General features: G+C 43.5%; 1 protein-coding gene across 8 annotated transcripts in view; it reads right to left on the bottom strand.

Moving 5' to 3' along the window:
• The window catches only part of SEC31A (SEC31 homolog A, COPII coat complex component), a 134,624-nt gene that overhangs the window by 58,120 nt on the left and 56,525 nt on the right, over positions 1-19,979 (bottom strand). For 7 of the 8 annotated variants that reach the window (XM_063919938.1, XM_063919939.1, XM_063919932.1 and 4 more), the window contains exons 6-15: positions 18,538-18,678; positions 18,298-18,440; positions 17,823-17,922; positions 16,428-16,589; positions 9,950-10,102; positions 8,756-8,992; positions 8,369-8,443; positions 6,656-6,694; positions 3,327-3,404; positions 2,934-3,009 (exon numbers count right to left, since the gene is read on the bottom strand). In XM_063919938.1, coding sequence (XP_063776008.1) covers positions 2,934-3,009; positions 3,327-3,404; positions 6,656-6,694; positions 8,369-8,443; positions 8,756-8,992; positions 9,950-10,102; positions 16,428-16,589; positions 17,823-17,922; positions 18,298-18,440; positions 18,538-18,678 — 1,204 coding nt within the window. The remainder of the gene's footprint in view (positions 1-2,933; positions 3,010-3,326; positions 3,405-6,655; positions 6,695-8,368; positions 8,444-8,755; positions 8,993-9,949; positions 10,103-16,427; positions 16,590-17,822; positions 17,923-18,297; positions 18,441-18,537; positions 18,679-19,979) is intronic. The other variant, XM_063919935.1, reaches the window with a different exon arrangement.

Below are 19,979 nucleotides of genomic sequence, written 5' to 3'. Positions count from 1 at the left end.
CCAGCACAGACAGGGTCCTAGCAGCCAGGCTGCAGGACTAGGACACAGTATTCCACAAACCAGACATTGTGTAAAATAATAGAAAGTACAGTGTGTTGTAAGGCACTGCAGTGCCTAGGTATGTGGAGCCTGTGCAGGCTCAGAGTGTATTTAAATGTATAACATGTACAGTGTGATTTAAATGTAATGTATTTCAAGGTAAATTGCACTTACTTGGTTGTGTGTCCCAGGAGGGGGGAATCCATGGCTGTGCAGGCTGATGGATTCTCCCAGACCTTTTCCCCAAAAACGGAATGCTTTCCCATCCAGCCTCACACTTCCAAGGGGCACAGGGAGAGAGAGAAGCAGCTCAGCTATGAAACAAGGTGAGTGGTTTCTTGGAGCTCCATGGAGATCACCCGTAGTGGCCAAGAGACCTGGACCGGGGAGCCAGGCTGCCCAGCTCTGGAGCCCAAATCCAGGCTGCAGGCAGTGAGATGGGTCCCGGGCAGGTTTCTGGAGGTCAGATTTAGGAGGGAAAACTTCCCCCAGCCAGACTGAACGGCACCGGGGAGTATCCTGATTCTCCAAGATGGGAGAGTCAAAGGAGACCGACCACTCCCCACTGTCCATAGGGGACAATGTAGCTGTGCATGAGACCAAGGCATGCACAGCTCATGGGTAAACATTGATTGGTTGTGCACCACAGGGCGGGCTTACCCCCTGTGGTAAGGGGTCTTGGAGAGGGATAAAAGGAGGGCAGTTGGCCCATAGGAGGTGTATTGTAACATCTTATTCTGCTGAAAAACATCTGATTGTATGCTGTTGCCCCTAGCAATAGGGAGGAGCCTTTTTAAAGGTTATTGAGCAATAAACATCATTGCCTCAAGAAGACTGCTTCATCTTGTGACCAACAGGGTTAGGCCAAACCTAGCCCCGTCCTCCGGCTGTCCAGGGAAGCACCTAGCGTCTCCAAGCTCCGCCTTCCGCCAGCTACCGGTAGAGGCCTAGCAAGTGGCTAGTGGGGATTCGTCAGCACCACACAGCTGTGGTAAGGCAGTGCGTCGGCACATACAGAGCAGAACCGTGGTTCCAAACGCCACGGCAGGTTAGGAGTTTGGTGGTGGCAGCGAGAACCCGCCCACAGCGCAGTGGGTGGAGTCAGTAACAGGCGGTTACTGACGGTAAGTGGGAATCCCCTATGTGGTCAGGCCTCGTGCGGCGTGACCTTCCATTCTGTGCGCAGCCCACGGGACGCGAAAGCGGCGAGTGCTTTCGTACGGTACCGTCCTGTCACAGGGACCATCATATGCTGCGTGATATCATGTTTCCAGGGCGACGCTGGACCGGTACACAGAACGTTCGGTAAACCAGATGGACTGGCCAGCTTAGAGTCTAGCTCTTAACCCCACTGAGAACCTCGGGCACGAATCGGAGCAGCGGGTGCATTCTAGACCAACTTTAAATTCTTCAACGTTTCAGTTGGTCACGGTACTTAAGGCAGAATGGGAAAACAAACTGCCTGTTGTCTGGAACTTGTGGACAGTTTGCCAAGAAAGGTGTCTGTAGTAATCACTGCATGTGGTGGACCTACAAAGTACTGACGTCAATAAAATCCTGTTGATCTATTTACTGTCAGTGTCCAATCACTTTTTGTCTACATAGTGTAGAATAGTTCAAAAGAAGCAGTTAAAAGAGAACAAGCCACATCATACACAGTTCACTAATTCCACATCCACATGCAATGGGATGAGCATTTGAGAAAAAAAATTGTAATCAATAAACGTTTTATGCTTTACAGATAATTAAGTGTACTAATAAAGATACAGTATCCATGTAAACACGCAGATGGACAGATGTTAAAATGTATTGGATTTCATATATAAATGTATTTGCTTATCAATCAGAAGCACAGGCAATGTATGCGTTAGGTGTCCTATAGCCTGAAATCTTACTGACTGGTACAGCTCATGCTGGGTCATGCTTAGCAGCTATCAAACATGGAGACTTTTATACCTGATATACATTACTAAATGCGATACATGTACCCATTATAGCTATCAAATACTTTCCACTAAATACCAACCTATTTGTAGCTGTATTATGGTGGTCATTCCGAGTTGATCGCTAGCTGCATTCGTTCACTGTGCAGCGATGAGGCAAAAAAAGGCATTTCTGCGTATGCGGCGCAATGCGCACGCGCAATGTACTATTACAACGAACGATGTTGTTTCACACAAGGTCTAGCGAAGCTTTTCAGTCGCACTGCTGGCCGCAGAGTGATTGACATGAAGTGGGCGTTTCTGGGTGGCAACTGATCGTTTTCAGGTAGTGTGCGGAAAAACGCAGGTGTGCCAGGAAAAACGCAGGCATGGCTGGGTGAACACTGGGCGGGTTTGTGATGTCAAATCCGGAACTGAATAGTCTGAAGTGATCGCAAGCGCTGAGTAGGTTTTGAGCTACTCTGAAACTACATAAAAAATGTTTGCAGGCACTCTGCGATACAACCATTCGCACTTCCGCTAAGCTAAAATACACTCCCAGTGGGCGGCGGCATAGCGTTTGCATGGCTGCTAAAACTAGCTAGCGGAACTCGGAATGACCACATATATTAAGTATCAGTGCATACAGTATTTAATTTCACGTAAAGTCTATAACGCCTTACTTTTTGAACTTTGCATTTGTAGGGATGTGTATATGCCATACAGTATGTTGCGCAAGGTTCCATTCATTTCATTAAATGTTCCTAATCTGTGCATGTGTTGTACTACATTCTGAGCATATAAAAAAGCCTTAAAAAAAATATATAAAGAAAAAAAAAACTCATCTGAACTTTCCTATCATTCTATCATTAGCATATACACAGGACATGGAAAAGGACACAGATCAGTATGCCCAAGGCACCAATGTTTCCCTTTAAGCCAAAGACTGCAACAAATTGATAATAAGTTTACCTCCGCTCACTGATATATTAAATGTTTCACCTGGCGGCACAGCATCACCACCCTCTCTTTTATCCACATTTAGATTCTAAGGTAGAAAAACAAAAACAGATTTAATATAAGTACGGCACAACAGTGGGTTTACCTTAAAAGGTATATAGGCAGCATAGGCTTTGCTGGTATTCAAAGCAACAGAACAACCAATTAGCAATGCAAATCAGCTGAATTAATGTAACCAACCATAAAAACAGAATTTAAGTAAGCATATACAACCATATACTAACCGCAAAGACATTTTAATTGGCTTTTGATTGTGGCTAATAAGTCCCAATGATTACAAAGCCAGAGAGCAGCATGGAGAGCTCAGGATAGATTGCAGGAGCATTAAAGAAAGAAATCAAGTACCTCCCCCAAGATCAGCTCTTCTGCAGGCTCACCCTCTTCCTCATAACTCTCTACAGTTCGGTCTGATTCTTTTGCAGCCTTATACGAATTTATTTTAAGGAAAAAAAAAAAGTTTGAAAGATATAAAGATTACAAAAAAGATGACAACAGTTCATGGCAAGTTGCATGGTACTTTCAATTTCACATGTCCACCTAGCCAGTAAATACAAACTTTCAACAATTTTTTTTTTTTAAATGATAAAATAGCCACACACAAAAAAAAAAACTATGACGTTTCAAAAGTGAATGTTGGTTTACAGATGGTTATCAAATTCATATTTTAAATTCAAGTTGTTTTAAACATGCTTTTGCCATGAACTAATGCTCACATTACGTTGTGCATTACTTTAAGCATTGATATGATTTCTCATTTCTAGAAAAAGCAAGCAAAGTGAAGGGCAGTACAGAGTGCATATTGCAAGTACCAGATCATTATGGGGTAGAGAGGACTCAAATGGAAACTCTGACAACTCCACCAACGATATAACAATCCCCTCCCCACACACACACACACACAAACACAAATGCCCCCTTCATCACTTACCATCTTTGAAACACTACATACTACATGTCACTGGACAGGTCAGAAATAGTAGTTACTATGGGCCTGATTCAGACCTGATCGCAGCAGCAAATTTGTTCTCTAATGGCCAAAACCATGTGTACCGCTGGAGAGGGAAGGGGGGGGGGGGATAACATGTGCAGAGAGTTAAATTTGGGTGGGGTGTGTTCAAACTGATATCTAAATTGCAGTGGAAAAAATAGTATTTACCCTGCTCAGAAACAATATAACCCACCCAACCCTAACTCTCTCTGCACGTGTTATATCTGCCCCCCCCCCTACCCCCCTGCAGTGCACATGGTTTTGCCCATTAGAGAACAATTTTGCTGCTGCGATCAGGTCTGAATTAGGCCCTATGACTGCTCCCATCCAGGGCTCATATAATTCTTAGTAAAAGAAAATATATACAGAACTAATGTAGAAAGAAGCACTTTTTATATCAATTTTCATTATGCCTAGGATAGATGCCACGTACAGGTAAACCAAAAATAATGACTTTAATCAAGGTGCTATGGCTTTATATGAATCAGATATATATTTATACACACAAACATTTTTATTACTACCCCTCCTTTATCTGCTCATAACTAGCAGGTACTAGCCACTATCTAGGTTGGCAATAATTGATACCAGGTCTGGCATCACATTGCCTTACTTCCTTGTAAGGCATAGGTATTCTGGTACTTTGACAATTTTCAAACAGTATTCAGTTTTAGAGTATGATTATACTAAATGGGCAAATGAATATGCCAATTCTTAAAATAAGCTAAAAAAAAAAAAAAAAAAAACACTTGTTCACAGATCGGTAAAAAGTAAGCACAAACCAAACAAAACAAAAACCTATGGCAAGCTACATTTGGCTAAACACATCCATTCCAAAACATAGTTATACTATTTTTCAATTAATAAAAAAAGTGTGTATTATGCTTCTAAAGTTAATTATCTTTGCAAACAAGGACATAGACCACATAACTTCCACAACCAATTGTCTACACCACAGGTTCTCAAACTCGGTCCTCAGGACCCCACACGGTGCATGTTTTGCAGGTCTCCTCACAGAATCACAAGTGACAATTAACTCCACCTGTGGACCTTATAAAATGTGTCAGTGAGTAATTAATACACCTGTGCACCCACTGGGTTACCTGCAAAACATGCACTGTGTGGGGTCCTGAGGACCGAGTTTGAGAACCACTGGTCTACATCAGTGGTTCTCAAACTCGGTCCTCAGGACCCCACACAGTGCATGTTTTGCAGGTAACCCAGCAGGTGCACAGGTGTATTAATTACTCACTGACACATTTTAAAAGGTCCACAGGTGGAGTTAATTATGTAACTTGTGATTCTGTGAGGAGACCTGCAAAACATGCACTGTGTGGGGTCCTGAGGACCGAGTTTGAGAACCTGTGGTCTACACTTATCTAGCTCTACAGGTGCATACACACGGTGCTATGTAACCTTACAATTTTTACTACTTTATAATCAAAATCGCAAGGAAAGTTAGTGTAAATCGCACCGTGTGTACACAGCTTGTGATACTAATGCGCACTCCCTTGGGGTCGGAATCTCAAGAAGAGATAGACTGTGCAGGCAAGTCAATCTTGACTATATTGTGTACAATCTAGTACATAGTATAGTCAAAATTGGCACTTATCAAAATCTCACATAAGGGGAGTATACACGGGAGAGATGTGTGCTGAGCGAACCGCTCAGCACACATCTCTCCCGCCGCTTAGCACAGCGCAATGTGTGCTGAGCGATGAGGGGAGAGGACGGGGGCCGCTTATTTCACCCAGCGGGTGAAGTGAGCGACCTGCTAGATTGGCCTGCATGCAGGCTCAATCTAGCAGCGGCGATAGCGATGTGCGGGGCTGCGCATCGCTATCGTTGAGGGGGCTACACACGAGTGATCTGTGCTTAAAATCTAAGCAATCTAGTCAGATTGCTTAGATTTTAAAGCATAGATTTCTCCGTGAGTACCCCCCTTTAGTCGAAATCTGAAGTAAAGATAGTCCATATCGGTGGTTCGGGGATCTGGGGAGTTCAGGGGAAATCGCAAAATCAAAATCGGAGATAGTCAATATCTCACCGTGTGTATGCACCTTAAATGTAATCAGTGTAAAGAGCCACCAATGTAACAGTGCTGTACAAATTGATTATATATTGTACATGTGAGAAATGCTATAGTACAAATGTACAATAAAACTTTTTTCATTTTAAACTGAACAGTTTCGTTTCCTATTTGTTTTTAGGGTTGGTTTTCACCTTGAAGACTGCAACAATGTTTAGGTGTGATTTAAATTACCAGGAATAACTAATGTGAGTACAAAGTTTGGAGGATTTGATTATGCAGGATAAATAGAGCACTCTTGTGATAGGATAATGGACTTGGGGGGGAAATAATTAACTTTTACATCAACAAATTCTCCATTATAGATACATCATGCAAGTACTTTCATTACTGTAGTCTGATTCTGGTGTAATTTTCAGTTTTACTGTACACATATACGGGGTGAAAGGCTGACATACTGTATAGACATAAAGCAGATTAGAGATATACACGCCTGCAATTTTTGGACACTCTACAAGATTGTAGACAGATTTATAAATATAAATACAGCATAATGACAACAATAAATGCACTGTGACTGTTATAAGTCAGGACACGTTCCAATCTTGGAAGAAAACTACGACACTTTCAGTGATTATTATTGAGTGTTAGACTTACCTGATCTTTTCCATCTTCGTGGCTCAGAACTGATGCAATCTGGAGTGGGTGAACAAAACATTGTTTTTAGAAACCCAATTATGTGATTTTCTTGTGGTTCTAAAGAATTTTACATTTACAAGTAAAAAGGGATTCACTTCACAGACTTCAGTACACTTCATTCTAGGTGCCTCTGTTGCCATATGCACCTGCTGTGCGTTATGTGCGAGTATAGTTATAGTTATTAAATTCAAAACTTATTACAGTAATGCAAAAGCATTTTTACATTTAGCATGAGGGAGTTTAACATCTTCTTTTTCCCAAACATTGTAATGCAGTGCCTTGTTTAAGATTACAGCTTCTGTCATGCCTCGTGTTTGGCTGAAGGTAATCCCAGTGCTTGAACATGTAAGTACTTAGCCTTAAAAAATACCAGGATAAAAGAAGTGCAATTAATACACAAAATTACTTATTAGCTTATCTCCTACCTGGGACCACAGCTTTAAAAGGGAATAAAAATTAATGGATTGTAAAACCAGCCTCATATGCAGATATTACAGCCAGTACTGGGTGACTGGCTCCATATTTCATCGTGTCTTGCGCCAAAACCACTGCAACGCTAAATAATGTTCCTCTCAAAATCAACGGGTTCATTACCCATTATGTGATATATGGTCAGCAGAGGTCCACACAGACAGGGCTATAGCTGTCATCCTCTGGGCACACTGGACCTCACTCAGAGTTGTACGCAAACCCAATGGTTTGCTTATATATCCGATGGCGGGGTGGCTGAACATGCGCAGGACCCATTCTGCCCATATGCAGAATGTGTCCTGCGGGAACGTGAGCTGTGCCCTATTCTGACTGACAGGTTGCCGATGTTTAGGGTGGTCAGAGATGGCCAGCATTCCCCAAAAAACAGGGGCATGCCACTCACTTAGACTGCAGATACTGGCAGCAGGTGCCTTTTTCCTTCTGTAGTATTAGCAATTTTACACATTGCATTGTGTTCTATGTCATCTATGAATCAGGCTCACTGACAGAACGTCAGAATTGGCCCATATGTGGGCACCTATGAGGTAACAGTAAAATACAGCTTTCTCCTTACAAGAGGAATCTAATGAAGTGCATTAACCTAATATAAATAGGTGAGTTTGAGAAACATGCATATTGTTCAGCAAAAGTGCCATACTTCCAGAACCATGAACAATGAATTACTTAAGAACAAAGAGCCATGAACTTTCTGATATACGAAGTCCAGAGAGAGAGAGAGAGAGAGAGAGAGACTGGTTAGAAGTTACTCTACCTCTGAATTTATAGAAAAACTGGATGAGACTACAAATGGCTGAAGACACAGTTCTATCTACGAAGTTTGGCATAGTTATAGAAGCCGCATTTCCTCACAGAAACAGAATCTGGACATAAAATGAGTTGAACAAACAGCGCACAGTAGATACAAAAGGTGAAATAAAAATGGATCAATACAGAGTCACCTGGCATGAAACAAAGAGGCAGAACACAAGCCCAGTGATCATGACCTCACCAGGAGATTAGTGAGCAGAAATTACACGTAGTGAAAATGGTAAGTCTGACTTGCAGCTGAAGCCTTAGCCATGCTAGTTACTACACAAAACTACCAACCTTTTTAAAATTGAATTGGTAATTTTGCGTGACGCCACTAACGATATATGCATGTATCCATCAGTCAGTTACTAGTGAAAACTCTTAGCTTACCTTTGCACCGAGATCCTCCTTTCTGAATCCCAAGAGCTCCAGATACTTGCCCCGAGAATCATCTTCAAAATTTACCTATGAAATAATAAAGAAATATGAAGCCTTTGAAAATCTTCAGTTTCTTGTACTTCTATGATATTGGGCATTTAACACCTAAATACCCCGTCCCGGGATCTAGAGTATTACAACTGATTAGGAGGAACAAATATTCTGGAGGCTGCATCAGCAGAAAAACGTTATTCCGGTGTTTAAAAAAAATCTAGAATAATTGGACTAATGGACTTTAAATGAAACAACACCAGCAACTAGCTATGTCCATGCACACCAACAACAGCGCCTGAATGGAAAGCTAGAAAACAGGCATAAAGCTGGGGACAGCAGGCTCACCTTTAGGAAGGACCACACATTTTTCTCAAAGTCACTCTTGGCCTCATCGATTTTCTTCTGGCAGTATTCGAAGAATGCCCCTGTGCCCACCACATCCTGGAGTTTGTTAGAGCGGTTCAGGAACTCCTCCTCTGTGACCACCTGACTGATATACACATGGAAGTGCTGGGGTGCTTGTGGATGCTGTTGTGTTGGTTGAGTCTTCTCTGCCTCAAAAGTTACCAACTTCCCCCCAAACTGTGTGCAGAGAGAAGAAATCTTAGGATATCTACATCATGTACTTAAAAATGATCAATATAATGTTTAGTTTATAGTTAAGCATATCTTTAAGTAAGAAATATGGAATGACCAAAACGCAGTATTACAGAGCTAGCAGAGCCCTGGAAAAATCACCTGGACGTAGTAGCCCACCAGCTTCAGCTAGCTAACACATTCGTAACATTTTTTCCTAGGTTATCTTCTATACATCAAATAAAAAATCATAGGGACTCTCTTCAGGGAAGTTTTGGATAATCTCTCCCCACTCGTTGCACAGGACATAAACATAATAAGTTGGACACTGACTGTGCAATCAGAATACAGAGAGCGCTCTCTGCACAAATTCTCATCACCCAATCAATTTACAAAGGAAAGACTCAAATATCAAAGAATACTGTTATAGGTTAGTAGAATAGTTTTATTTTATGTTGGGCTGGGCCCTCTAGTGAAGAGAATGCCATACTACATCTAGATTCAGTTAGTATAAAGTACACTCAGAGAACTTGAAGAATAACAAGAACTCAGTCTTTACTGAATTCTTGTTGTATTCTCATGGCCTCCTAAATGTGAGGGTTTTAAGGCCATGTGTGTACTTCTTGATTGTATACATACTGACTGACTATCTTAGAGTTTATATTTGGCATTACCTCTTCCCCTCTTTCTTTTTCCCTATATTATTGTTTTAATGAATTAATTATTATTATTATTATTATTATTATTATTATTATTATTATTATTATTATTATAGACCATATGTTAATATGCCATTGTGATTGTTTACACTGACTCGAATGATCTGTAATGAAAAATGTTCTCTCTGCATCTTTAATAAAAATACTTCAGTAAAAAAATAAAAAACAAGAACTCGGAAAGCATCCCGACGTTTTTCATAAATTAATCTGTTATAGCTAATATTGCACGTTGATCCTCACTTACAGAAAAGGAGGCTCCAACAGGCCGACGCAGCCACTTTGGAGGTTTTTTCAAAGGAAGAACCGTACTCTGCTGTGTGGGCTGTTGGGGGAGCTGCAAAGGAGGAAGCGGTTGTCCGGTGCCAAATGGGTCCATGTTCCCAAAAGATGAAGACAGCTGCACAGCAAATAACTCATTAAATGACACAATAACATTCAAATGTACATACATGAAATCTTATAAATAATTTTTATTTTAGAATTGAAAACATTATAATGCTGTAAAAAATGTCACACTCGCATATAATGAGTCAAATTATTATTTGAAAGAAGGGATAAATAAAGCTAACCAAAACAGACGTGGACAACCTGGGATCCAGAGTTGACGCTGTTGAAAGGAAACAAGAGGAGCTTATCGCTTTTCAACAAGAATCGGAACAGGAGATGGCCCAAATGCGTACAGATGTTATGCTACTAGCAGATAAGCAAGAAGATATAGATAATAGAGGCCGGCGGAACAATCTCCGGATCCGCAACGTTCCCGAGACGGTAGAACAGTCCCACCTCTCTAATTACTTGCTCCGCCTGTTCCGCTCACTCGTTCCCTCAATCCCTGACGATATGCTACTCCTAGATAGGGCACATAGGGCCCTACGTCCTAGATCCCAAGATGCTAAAACACCGAGGGATGTAATCCTACGTTTTCACTATTTTGCGGTCAAAGACCAAGTCTACGCCAAAACTCGGATGTCTCCAACCATATCTTTCGAGGGCTCCGACCTCCTAGTTTTCCAGGACTTGTCACCGGTCACGCTGAATAGACGAAGAGAATTAAAGGACATAACCAAAACCCTAAGAGATAACAATATCAGATATAGATGGGGCTTCCCCTTTGCCCTACAGGTCCGATCTGATGGTAAAGTCCTCTCTGCTAGATCCCCCGACGAGGCCCTCCAACTGCTCCGCCACTTGAACATCTCTGGCCCTCTGTCTGCCTCGCAACGCCCTCCCCCAGTCGACACCTCTCCTTCCCCCAAGGCCCCGTCCCCCGTTTGGAACACAGTTGGTTCTGCCTCCCACACTCCTAAGGGCACATGACTTTACAACTGGCGCGGCCCCTGTGCGGGCCTCTCCCCCGCAACGGCTATCACGGGATCTCCAGATGTCGTCTGATGCTCCATCAGCGTCCACACACTCGGTGGACCCCTATGTTTAGTTAATGTTTCCTGTTTTTAACATGTATATGTCTGTGGGGGCTGGGCCTGTTCGAGCCCTGGGACCGGGGGCCTCCGCGGTTGGCCGTGCGGCCCCCGAGCCCGGGTGTCCCGACCGGCCCCCGCTCTCTCCTATGCGCTCCTAAATGGTCGTAACGATACTGTTCCCTTTTGGTGTATTGTTTTTTTGTTTTTTTGTTTTTTCTCTTTTTTTTTTCTCTTCCCCCCCCCCCCCCCCCCTCCCTCCCCTGCGTTTATATGCTTATTCTTCTGTGACTTGGGTAGTGGGGACCCACGAGCCTCCATCTCTTTTGAGGTCGGATAGACGTCACACCATATTTACACTCTGCTCTTTTAGTTTTGCTCCCCCTCCTCGCCCCCCCCCCCCTCCCCTCCCCTCCCCTCCCCCCCCCCCCCGCTCTCTTCCCCCTATAGCTCCTTCAGCCTACTAAATACAATTTGCGCTCTGCATGGGTTTTGCCCACACACGGAACCCGTTGCTCACAATCCTCTCCTCTGAGCGGCTGGGTTCACCCATCCCCCATTCGGCCCTTAGGGTCGACGTCGGACGAAATTGGCCCGCAGGCCTGTTTTTTCCCTGGGTCCGACCAATGAGAATAGACTCTCTATGTTTGTTCATTGCTATCACTACCATACATCTGTCTCTCCTCTGTTCTCTTTTTACCTATCTTCTTTCTTCTCAGGTCTTCTTCCCTTCTCCTCCACCTTTCTCTTCGGGGATCCCGCCGGTGCGCTTCAGTCTGAGTGGTGCCCCAATCACTTCCCATGGTTCTTAGAATAGTTTCCCTGAACACGAAGGGCCTGAACAGTCCACACAAGCGCTCTCTCCTATTTCAAACCCTCAAACAACTCAGAGGCGATGTTATATTCTTACAAGAGACCCACTTTTCGGGCACATCACACCCTGAACTTAGGTCTAAAACATTCCCACACACATTCCATGCTTGCGATCCTATACGCAAAAAGAAGGGGGTCTCTATACTCTTTGCTAGCCACCTTGCTTTTACCCCCTCCAACATATTAAGGGACCCTGAGGGTAGATACCTATTGTTGGTGGGACTGTTGTACGGGACCCCCTACACATTCCTGAATGTTTACGCTCCAAACCAACTTCAGGCCCCTTTTTTCCATTCCCTGAATGGCCTACTAGCTCTGCACAGACGCGGCAATGTGGTTCTAGGTGGGGATTTTAATGTGACCCTGGATAGCACCCTGGACAGATCTAAACCTTTACCCAGATCAATGCGCTCCTCTCACTCACGTAATGCAGCTGCTCTGAACCTCTTGCTATCCCGACACCTTCTCTTCGATACATGGAGAGTGAAGGAGTCGACCGCTCGGGATTACACTTACTACTCCTCTATCTACGATGTCTATACAAGATTGGACATGCTCTTTCTGAGTACAGAACCTGCCCAATGCATCCTAGACGCCTCCATTTACCCTAGTACGTGGTCAGACCACGGCCCAGTCACGGTGGACATCCCAGGTCCGCACCCTCCCGCTCGCCACCCTACGTGGCGGCTGAATGACAGACTCCTTCTTAATCCTCAAACGAAGGCCCACATAGCAGCCGAAATTTCTCATTACTTTCATACAAACACGTCCTCGACTATTTCTCCTATGTTATTGTGGGATGCCCACAAGGCGGTTTTACGTGGTTGCCTGATTAGTGCCTCCTCTTTTAACAAGAAGGCTAGAACCAACCGTATCCGGGAACTCTCGGACTTGGTCACATCCCTTTCGCTGAAACACAAAACATCAGGGGCAGAAGCGGATCTCTCTGCTCTGTCCTCTGCCAAGGGCGAATTGAACATGCTCTTGACGGCTAAGGTGGAAACTAGCTTGAAATGGCTCAACCAGTCTTTCTACGAAAAGGGGGATAAGGCGGATCGGCTACTAGCTTCGCGGCTTCGGACTAAGTTGGCAAGGAACAATGTTCAGTCTATTCAATCTTCCCCTGGGAAGAAAACCTGTGATCCCAAGCGTATCACCGAGACTTTCTCTAGCTTCTATAAGAAGTTATATAATGCTTACGGGCCCTCACATTCTAGTCCGGACTTTCTTACGGAAGTGCGTGCCTTTCTGTCCCAATGCCATCTACCTCATCTATCCCCAACGATCTCCGCGAACTTGAACACTAGAATCACCGATGAAGAAATTGCCAACGTCATTAAAGATTTGAAACCCAACAAAGCTCCCGGCCCAGATGGTTTCTCTGCCGTCTACTATAAGACTTTTCTGCCCCAGCTTATGCCCCACCTTTCGACCCTATTTAATGCTGTCCTACAGGGTGCCTCTTTTTCTAAATCGGCTCTGGAGGCCAAGATCATAGTTATTCCCAAGGATGGCAAAGATGCAACCAACTGCGCTAACTATAGACCTATATCGCTGCTCAACTCGGACATTAAGATATACGCGAAAATCTTGGCCCTTCGATTGAACAACGTATTGCCCCACCTTGTCCATAATGACCAGGTGGGATTCATCCCGGGTCGTCAAGCCCGCGACAATACGAGACGGGTCATCAGCCTTGCTCATCATATCAACCTTACCCGTACCCCTGCTCTTATGCTTTCTCTGGACGCGGAGAAAGCATTTGACAGGATAGGATGGCCCTTTATGTTCGAAACTCTTGCTCATTTTGGCTTTCGAGGGGAATTTCTCACGGGGATTCAGGCTCTATACTCGGCCCCGTCAGCACGGGTATCCGTGAATGGAGTACTGTCGGACCCTTTGGATATCTCCAACGGCACCAGACAGGGATGCCCACTCTCACCCCTGATATTTGCTCTGATAATAGAACCGCTGGCCGCACACATCCGGACTTCAAATGATGTTGGGGGTGTAGAGGTGGGGAGCTCAGTCTACAAGATTTCCCTGTTCGCGGACGATGTCCTTCTTTCGCTCTCCTCACCACATACTTCACTGCCGAACCTTCTCCAGCTTCTCTCGGAGTACGGACATGTCTCGGGATATAAGGTCAATTGGTCCAAGACGGAAGCTCTCCCCTTCCATATTCCCTCTACCCACCTAGCTCACATGCAATCCAACTTTAAATTTTCTTGGTGTGTTTCTAAGATCCGTTACCTGGGAATATACATCACGCACCGCTATGGGGACCTCTATAAGGCAAACTTCGCCCCTTTGCTGGTCAACATCAAGGCCGATCTTCATAAATGGCAGTCCCTAATTATATCTTGGTTGGGTCGTATCATAGCTCTGAAAATGAATATACTCCCCCGCCTACTTTATCTATTTCAGACGCTGCCTGTGAAAGTCCCGGACTCTGTCCTAGCGCAAGTTCACTCTTGGTTTCTCCGCTTCGTTTGGAAAAATAAGACCCCTAGGATAGGTTTCGCCACCTTACGCAAACCAGTACAGGAAGGCGGAAGAGGATTCCCAGATATCCGCCTTTACTATTTGGCCACTCATCTTAGCCAAGCCGTCGCTTGGTTCGCCCCTGCTCAGTCCACTAGATGGCTACAGCTAGAATCTGCACTGGGCCATACTACGTCTTTGTCGTCTCTTCTCGTATCCTCCCCCAAAACTAGATCCCCCCATTTGCAACTGCACCCAGTGCTGGAATTTTCCTGCCAGATATGGGACTACTGTACTCGGCGCTTTCACCTCTTGTCATCTCCCTCTCAACTTACCCCATTATGGGATAATCCTTCCTTCACCCCGGGTCAATCTCTGACTCGATCTCGTCCATGGATGGAAAAGAATATCCGCTTTGTATGGGATGTTCTGTCTGGGGGTACATGCGCGCCCCTATCGGACATCATAGCGAAATATGATTTCCAGGAGGCGAACCCTTTTACCTACTTCCAGATACGACATTTTGTCTCTTCTATATCGAATTCTTCCCCGTTCCAACCTTTATCCACTCTAGAATCATATAGCTATCATAAACCGCTTGCTCGAGGAATCATCTCCCTACTGTACTCCCTTCTCCAGGTTGAAGTGCAGCCGACGATCCCGGCTTTTGTTCTCCAGTGGGAGCGGGATCTTGGTCCGCCGCCTGGAGACCATGATTGGTCGGATGTCTTCACGGCTGCCGCAAAATCCTCCATTTCAACGCTAGTGAAGGAAAATGCTTACAAGGTACTATATAGGTGGTACCTAGTCCCCTCTAGACTCCACAAGATATTTCCTTCTTCTTCGCCCACGTGCTGGAGAGGGTGCGGCGGACATGGCTCTTTCCTTCACATCTGGTGGACGTGCCCCAAGATCATGTTATTTTGGGACTCAGTCGCACACTTGATAAGTACAGTGCTCCAATCTCAGATATCTAAAGACCCTTGGTCTTTTCTACTGGGTCTCCCCGTTATTAACACACCTCCAAATACCGGTAAATTACTGTCACAGATTTTAAATGCTGCTCGCTGCTCAATTGCTCTCCAATGGAAAAAGAAGGAGGCCCCCCCTATTAAGATGGTCATTGATAAAGTATGGTACTTCGCAAGCATGGAAAAAATCACTGCATACCTACACAACAGATCTTTCCAGTATCTAGTGATTTGGGAATTGTGGTTTAACTCTCAAGCTCCAGCACGTAGAGCTCGCACCCCTGGGGGCTCCGCAGCAATCCTCCTGTGATTTTAGCAATTTCGCCTCCCACAGAGCAGGTGTGTGACCGTCCTACATGCTGCCCTTTCGTTTACCTTGAGCATTACCCCCTGTTTTACACTGGCGCTTCGAGCTATACTTGCTGTATATGGCGTCGTGCTGGCGGAACCCCCAACCCTGCCTCTTTTCTTCCTACTCTATACTTTCCTTGTCTTTCCTTTCCTTTCTCTTCATTCCTCGCCCTTTCTTCATTCTTCTTCTCTCTACTGATACAACCACGAGCATGTTTTTCTTTTTCCCCGGTTACTAATTAATTAAAGTGCTTTGGTCGTTCTCAATGTATACGTCATCACCACTCCCTTTATTATCACCACAATGTTCTTTTTTTCTTCCGACAAGGGAACCTCACTATCTCTGCTTTTGGATTATATATCTTCTGTAAAAATATTGTTATTCCACAGATATACCCTCCCCACCTGTTGTGGGGGGGCTAATGTAACAATGTAACCCTGTATAACTTGAAAATTAAATAAACAATTTAAAAAAATAAAAATAAAGCTAACCATTCAAGTGTCCAGATCCTGCGACTTCAATAAACCCACATGGTAACAGTGTCCCCCGGACTGGATGAAGGTGAAATAGGATGTCTCATCTACTGTATGTACCTTGCTAGATAGAGTATGAGATGTCATTTACCTTATCTGCCTGCACCTGGCTGAGGTTGTCATTACTTCCTCCCATAATGGAGTAAATGCTAATACGTCCATCAAAAGAGGCAGTGGAGAGAACAGCTGGGTTCCGAGGGCACCACTGGATGTCAAAGCACCACTGAGTGTTTGTTGGCAACTCATATAAAACCTAGAAAAACATTGAATAAGCAGGTTAGCCTTAGAAACACACATCAATAGATGGCACAAGATTTCAGGCAATGTTCCCAGCACCAGGTTTATAATCTAAAATTTAAAGGAAATTACCAAATACCATCTAACCGCATTCACCTCATTTTCTGTAATTGGTCACTTAAATTTAAGAGCATTTATTTACGGAGCAGAGAATGTTGTTAATATTTGCATAAGAATTAATGATGACAGATTAAACCATGACATATTAACAAAAGGAAAATAAACTAGCAAAAAGCTAAATATCATGCAGAATATTAAAAAGCCTGGCTTACCCTGTAACTTTTACAACTAAAAGCCTTGTAGAAACCCCCCCACCCCTCACCCCACCCTAAAAAACAACAACTAATGACTACACACTTCATTACATACACTGATAGAACTACAAAAAAAACCCATAGGATTCTATGGCCTCCTATCCTCTGCCACCCCCGACACTGCACCTGCTGCCCCAAGCTGCATTTGCTACAGTGTAAACAGATCGACATATGGGGTTTGGAAGATAAGCAAATTAAATCTGCTTAGTACACTGTGCAAGCAAAGGCCAAAGCACCTTAATACGGGCTGAAAAATATTGCTCCAAGTTGACTATTACATACTCCACTCAGTAATATTAGACTACCTCCATCATTTTTTTATATATATATATATATATATATATATATATATATATATATATATATATACACACGTATTTTATATATATATATATATATATATATATATATATATATACACACACACACATATACATACACACACACACATATATTTACATACACATTTAAATGTATTTAAAAGGGTGTGTTTTTTATATTTGTAACAGCATGGAATGAGATCCACTGTATGAGGAGTGATGTGTAGTAATGGGTGGTATTCAGTATGGCGGCTGTTGGGATCCCGGCGCTCAGTATACCGGCGCCGGAATCCCCGACACCTGACATACCGACAACTATTCTCCCTCTTGGGGGTCTACGACCCCCCTGGACGGAGAATAAATGGCGTAGCACGCGTAGTGTGCCACCGTGCCTGCAGTGAGCCTGGAAGGGGCTCAGTTGCGCATGTCGGCAGTCGGAATCCCAGCGCCAGTATGCAGGGCGCCGGGATCCCCACCGCTGGCATAACAAACTACACCCGTAGTAACAAAGAAAAGCTACAAGGAATAACAACCCATTGTCAGTGTACGACTCACCTCTCCAGTGTTCGGATTTGAACACAGTATTTTTGAATCCTTTCCAGAGCTCAGAAGTAATTCTGGGTCCGCAGCACTCCAAGCAATAGCCAAAATGCCCCTGAGTAGAAAGCATATAATTTAGAAACCAATATGGTCATTGAGAATATTAAAATATTTGCATAAAAGCAAAGCATTCAGGAAGCAGTGCTTTATTTACAACAGCAGAACAATAAAATACATTCCTCAAATTAAAGTGGAATGATAAAGCAGGAGCATTAGGCATTTTTCTGTAATTTATCCCAAGAAAATTAGATCTAAATTTCATAAAAGGAAGAACTTCAAAACAGTATAGGCTGACTAAAGATAACGATTAAGCAGTATCCTCCATCGTAGACTTCAAAGACTGAAGATGCTATTAAAGAAAGATATGAAAAGCCTATTAGGATAAGGGGAACTCATTTAGAGAACAAAAGGAAAAAAAGATCACTCATACCTTGTATGATTTTCCATAACACGCAGCGGAGAAGAGGCAAAACGAAGATCCCACATTTGTATTACAGGGAGCCGGTCATCCTCTGAAGACAAGACCATTTGGGTAGCAACATCAGGGTGCCAAGCCATTCCAGAACAATGCATCTGATCCAAGCAGAGAGTAAATGTTTTTTTTATTTACAAAAACAAATAATTATTTTTCACAAAGAAAGTTAATCACAGGTTTAGTTACTTAATATACCCTGTTGCTGTGGTCGCTGACTTTTAGAATAGGCTCATTTTTTCGGAGGTCCCAGACAGTGGCCCGACCACTTGGGCTGGTGGAAGCCAGGATGTGCTGAACTTGCCTGTTCCATGCAATACAGCTGATATCTTCTAGAGGCTGACAAAGATTACACTCATTAGCTTAATAAATTACTCCACAATTTAGGGTAAAGATCATAGGGGGTAATTCCAAGTTGATCGCAGCAGGATTTTTGTTAGCAGTTGGGCAAAAGCATGTGCACTGCAGGGGGGCAGATATAACATGTGCAGGGAGAGTTAGATTTGGGTGGGGTGTGATCAATCTGCAATCTAATTTGCAGTGTAAAAATAAAGCAGCCAGTATTTACCCTGCACAGAAATAAAATAACCCACCCAAATCTAACTCTCTCTGCACATGTTATATCTGCCTCCCCTGCAGTGCACATGGTTTTGCCCAACTGCTAACAAAAATCCTGCTGCGATCAACTTGGAATTACCCCCATAGAGCGGTCATACTTCCACATACACTATTTCAGAAAGTAAGAATTCTGCAAGTAAAATTAAAACTACTACTATAAATACTGCCCGCTGTCTTCCAATCCACCAATAACTTAATGAAGGTACAAAGGGAGAAATTTAGAGATGAACGCAGATGGCTGCATAGACACGGTGCACTAATTGGGGTTCCCGATCACTGTATGGAGAAAACGACACCAAAAAAGTAAAAAAACTCATGTCGCCCCAGTACATGTCAACCTAGAGTCCCCGTCGACCTAGAAACTATGTCGACCTACTTACAGTCGACCAATAGTGGTCGACCTAGACACTGTCGACCTAAGTCTAATCTACCTAACATACCACACCCATTTTGTTTATATATTTCACACATAGGGGGATATTCAGTTAGCCTCTCTAATATACCGCGGCCTGAGGCAGGTGGAAGAAAATCCCAGATGACTATCCCTATCATCCCCATTTTTTTGCTAAAAAATTTAGGTCCAGGAACTTATCCCAGATCCTGCGTGTTTTGGCGAGAACGCAGGAACATTTTTAAAACTATAAGTGACTCTTTAATGGTAATAATTATAAGACCAAACAAATAAACATATAAACAATCAGCAGCTTGGAGGATATTGGATCATATTATTGGACTGAACCAATTTGAATAAGTATTTTAATCATATTGTGTGATAATTTGTTGTTTGATTAAAGCACCTTTGTCATACTTCTAATTTTTCTATATATGCTACGTCTTACGCCTCCTCCTTCCTACAGCTCCCCTCAATTCCCCTGCTCATTCTCAGTTTACAAAGTAGCCCTGTAAGAAGACAAGAAAAGGAGCAGAGTGCAACAGAGACCAATAATTCTGCAGTGGTATGTGTCCCCTACAAATCCACTTCTCTCTTAAAGCATTAAAATGACAAAGACATTGGAAAGTCC

Source organism: Pseudophryne corroboree, chromosome 1, assembly GCF_028390025.1.
Source record: "Pseudophryne corroboree isolate aPseCor3 chromosome 1, aPseCor3.hap2, whole genome shotgun sequence".
Lineage (NCBI taxonomy): Eukaryota > Metazoa > Chordata > Amphibia > Anura > Myobatrachidae > Pseudophryne > Pseudophryne corroboree.
This window is presented reverse-complemented; position numbering and strand designations above follow the sequence as displayed.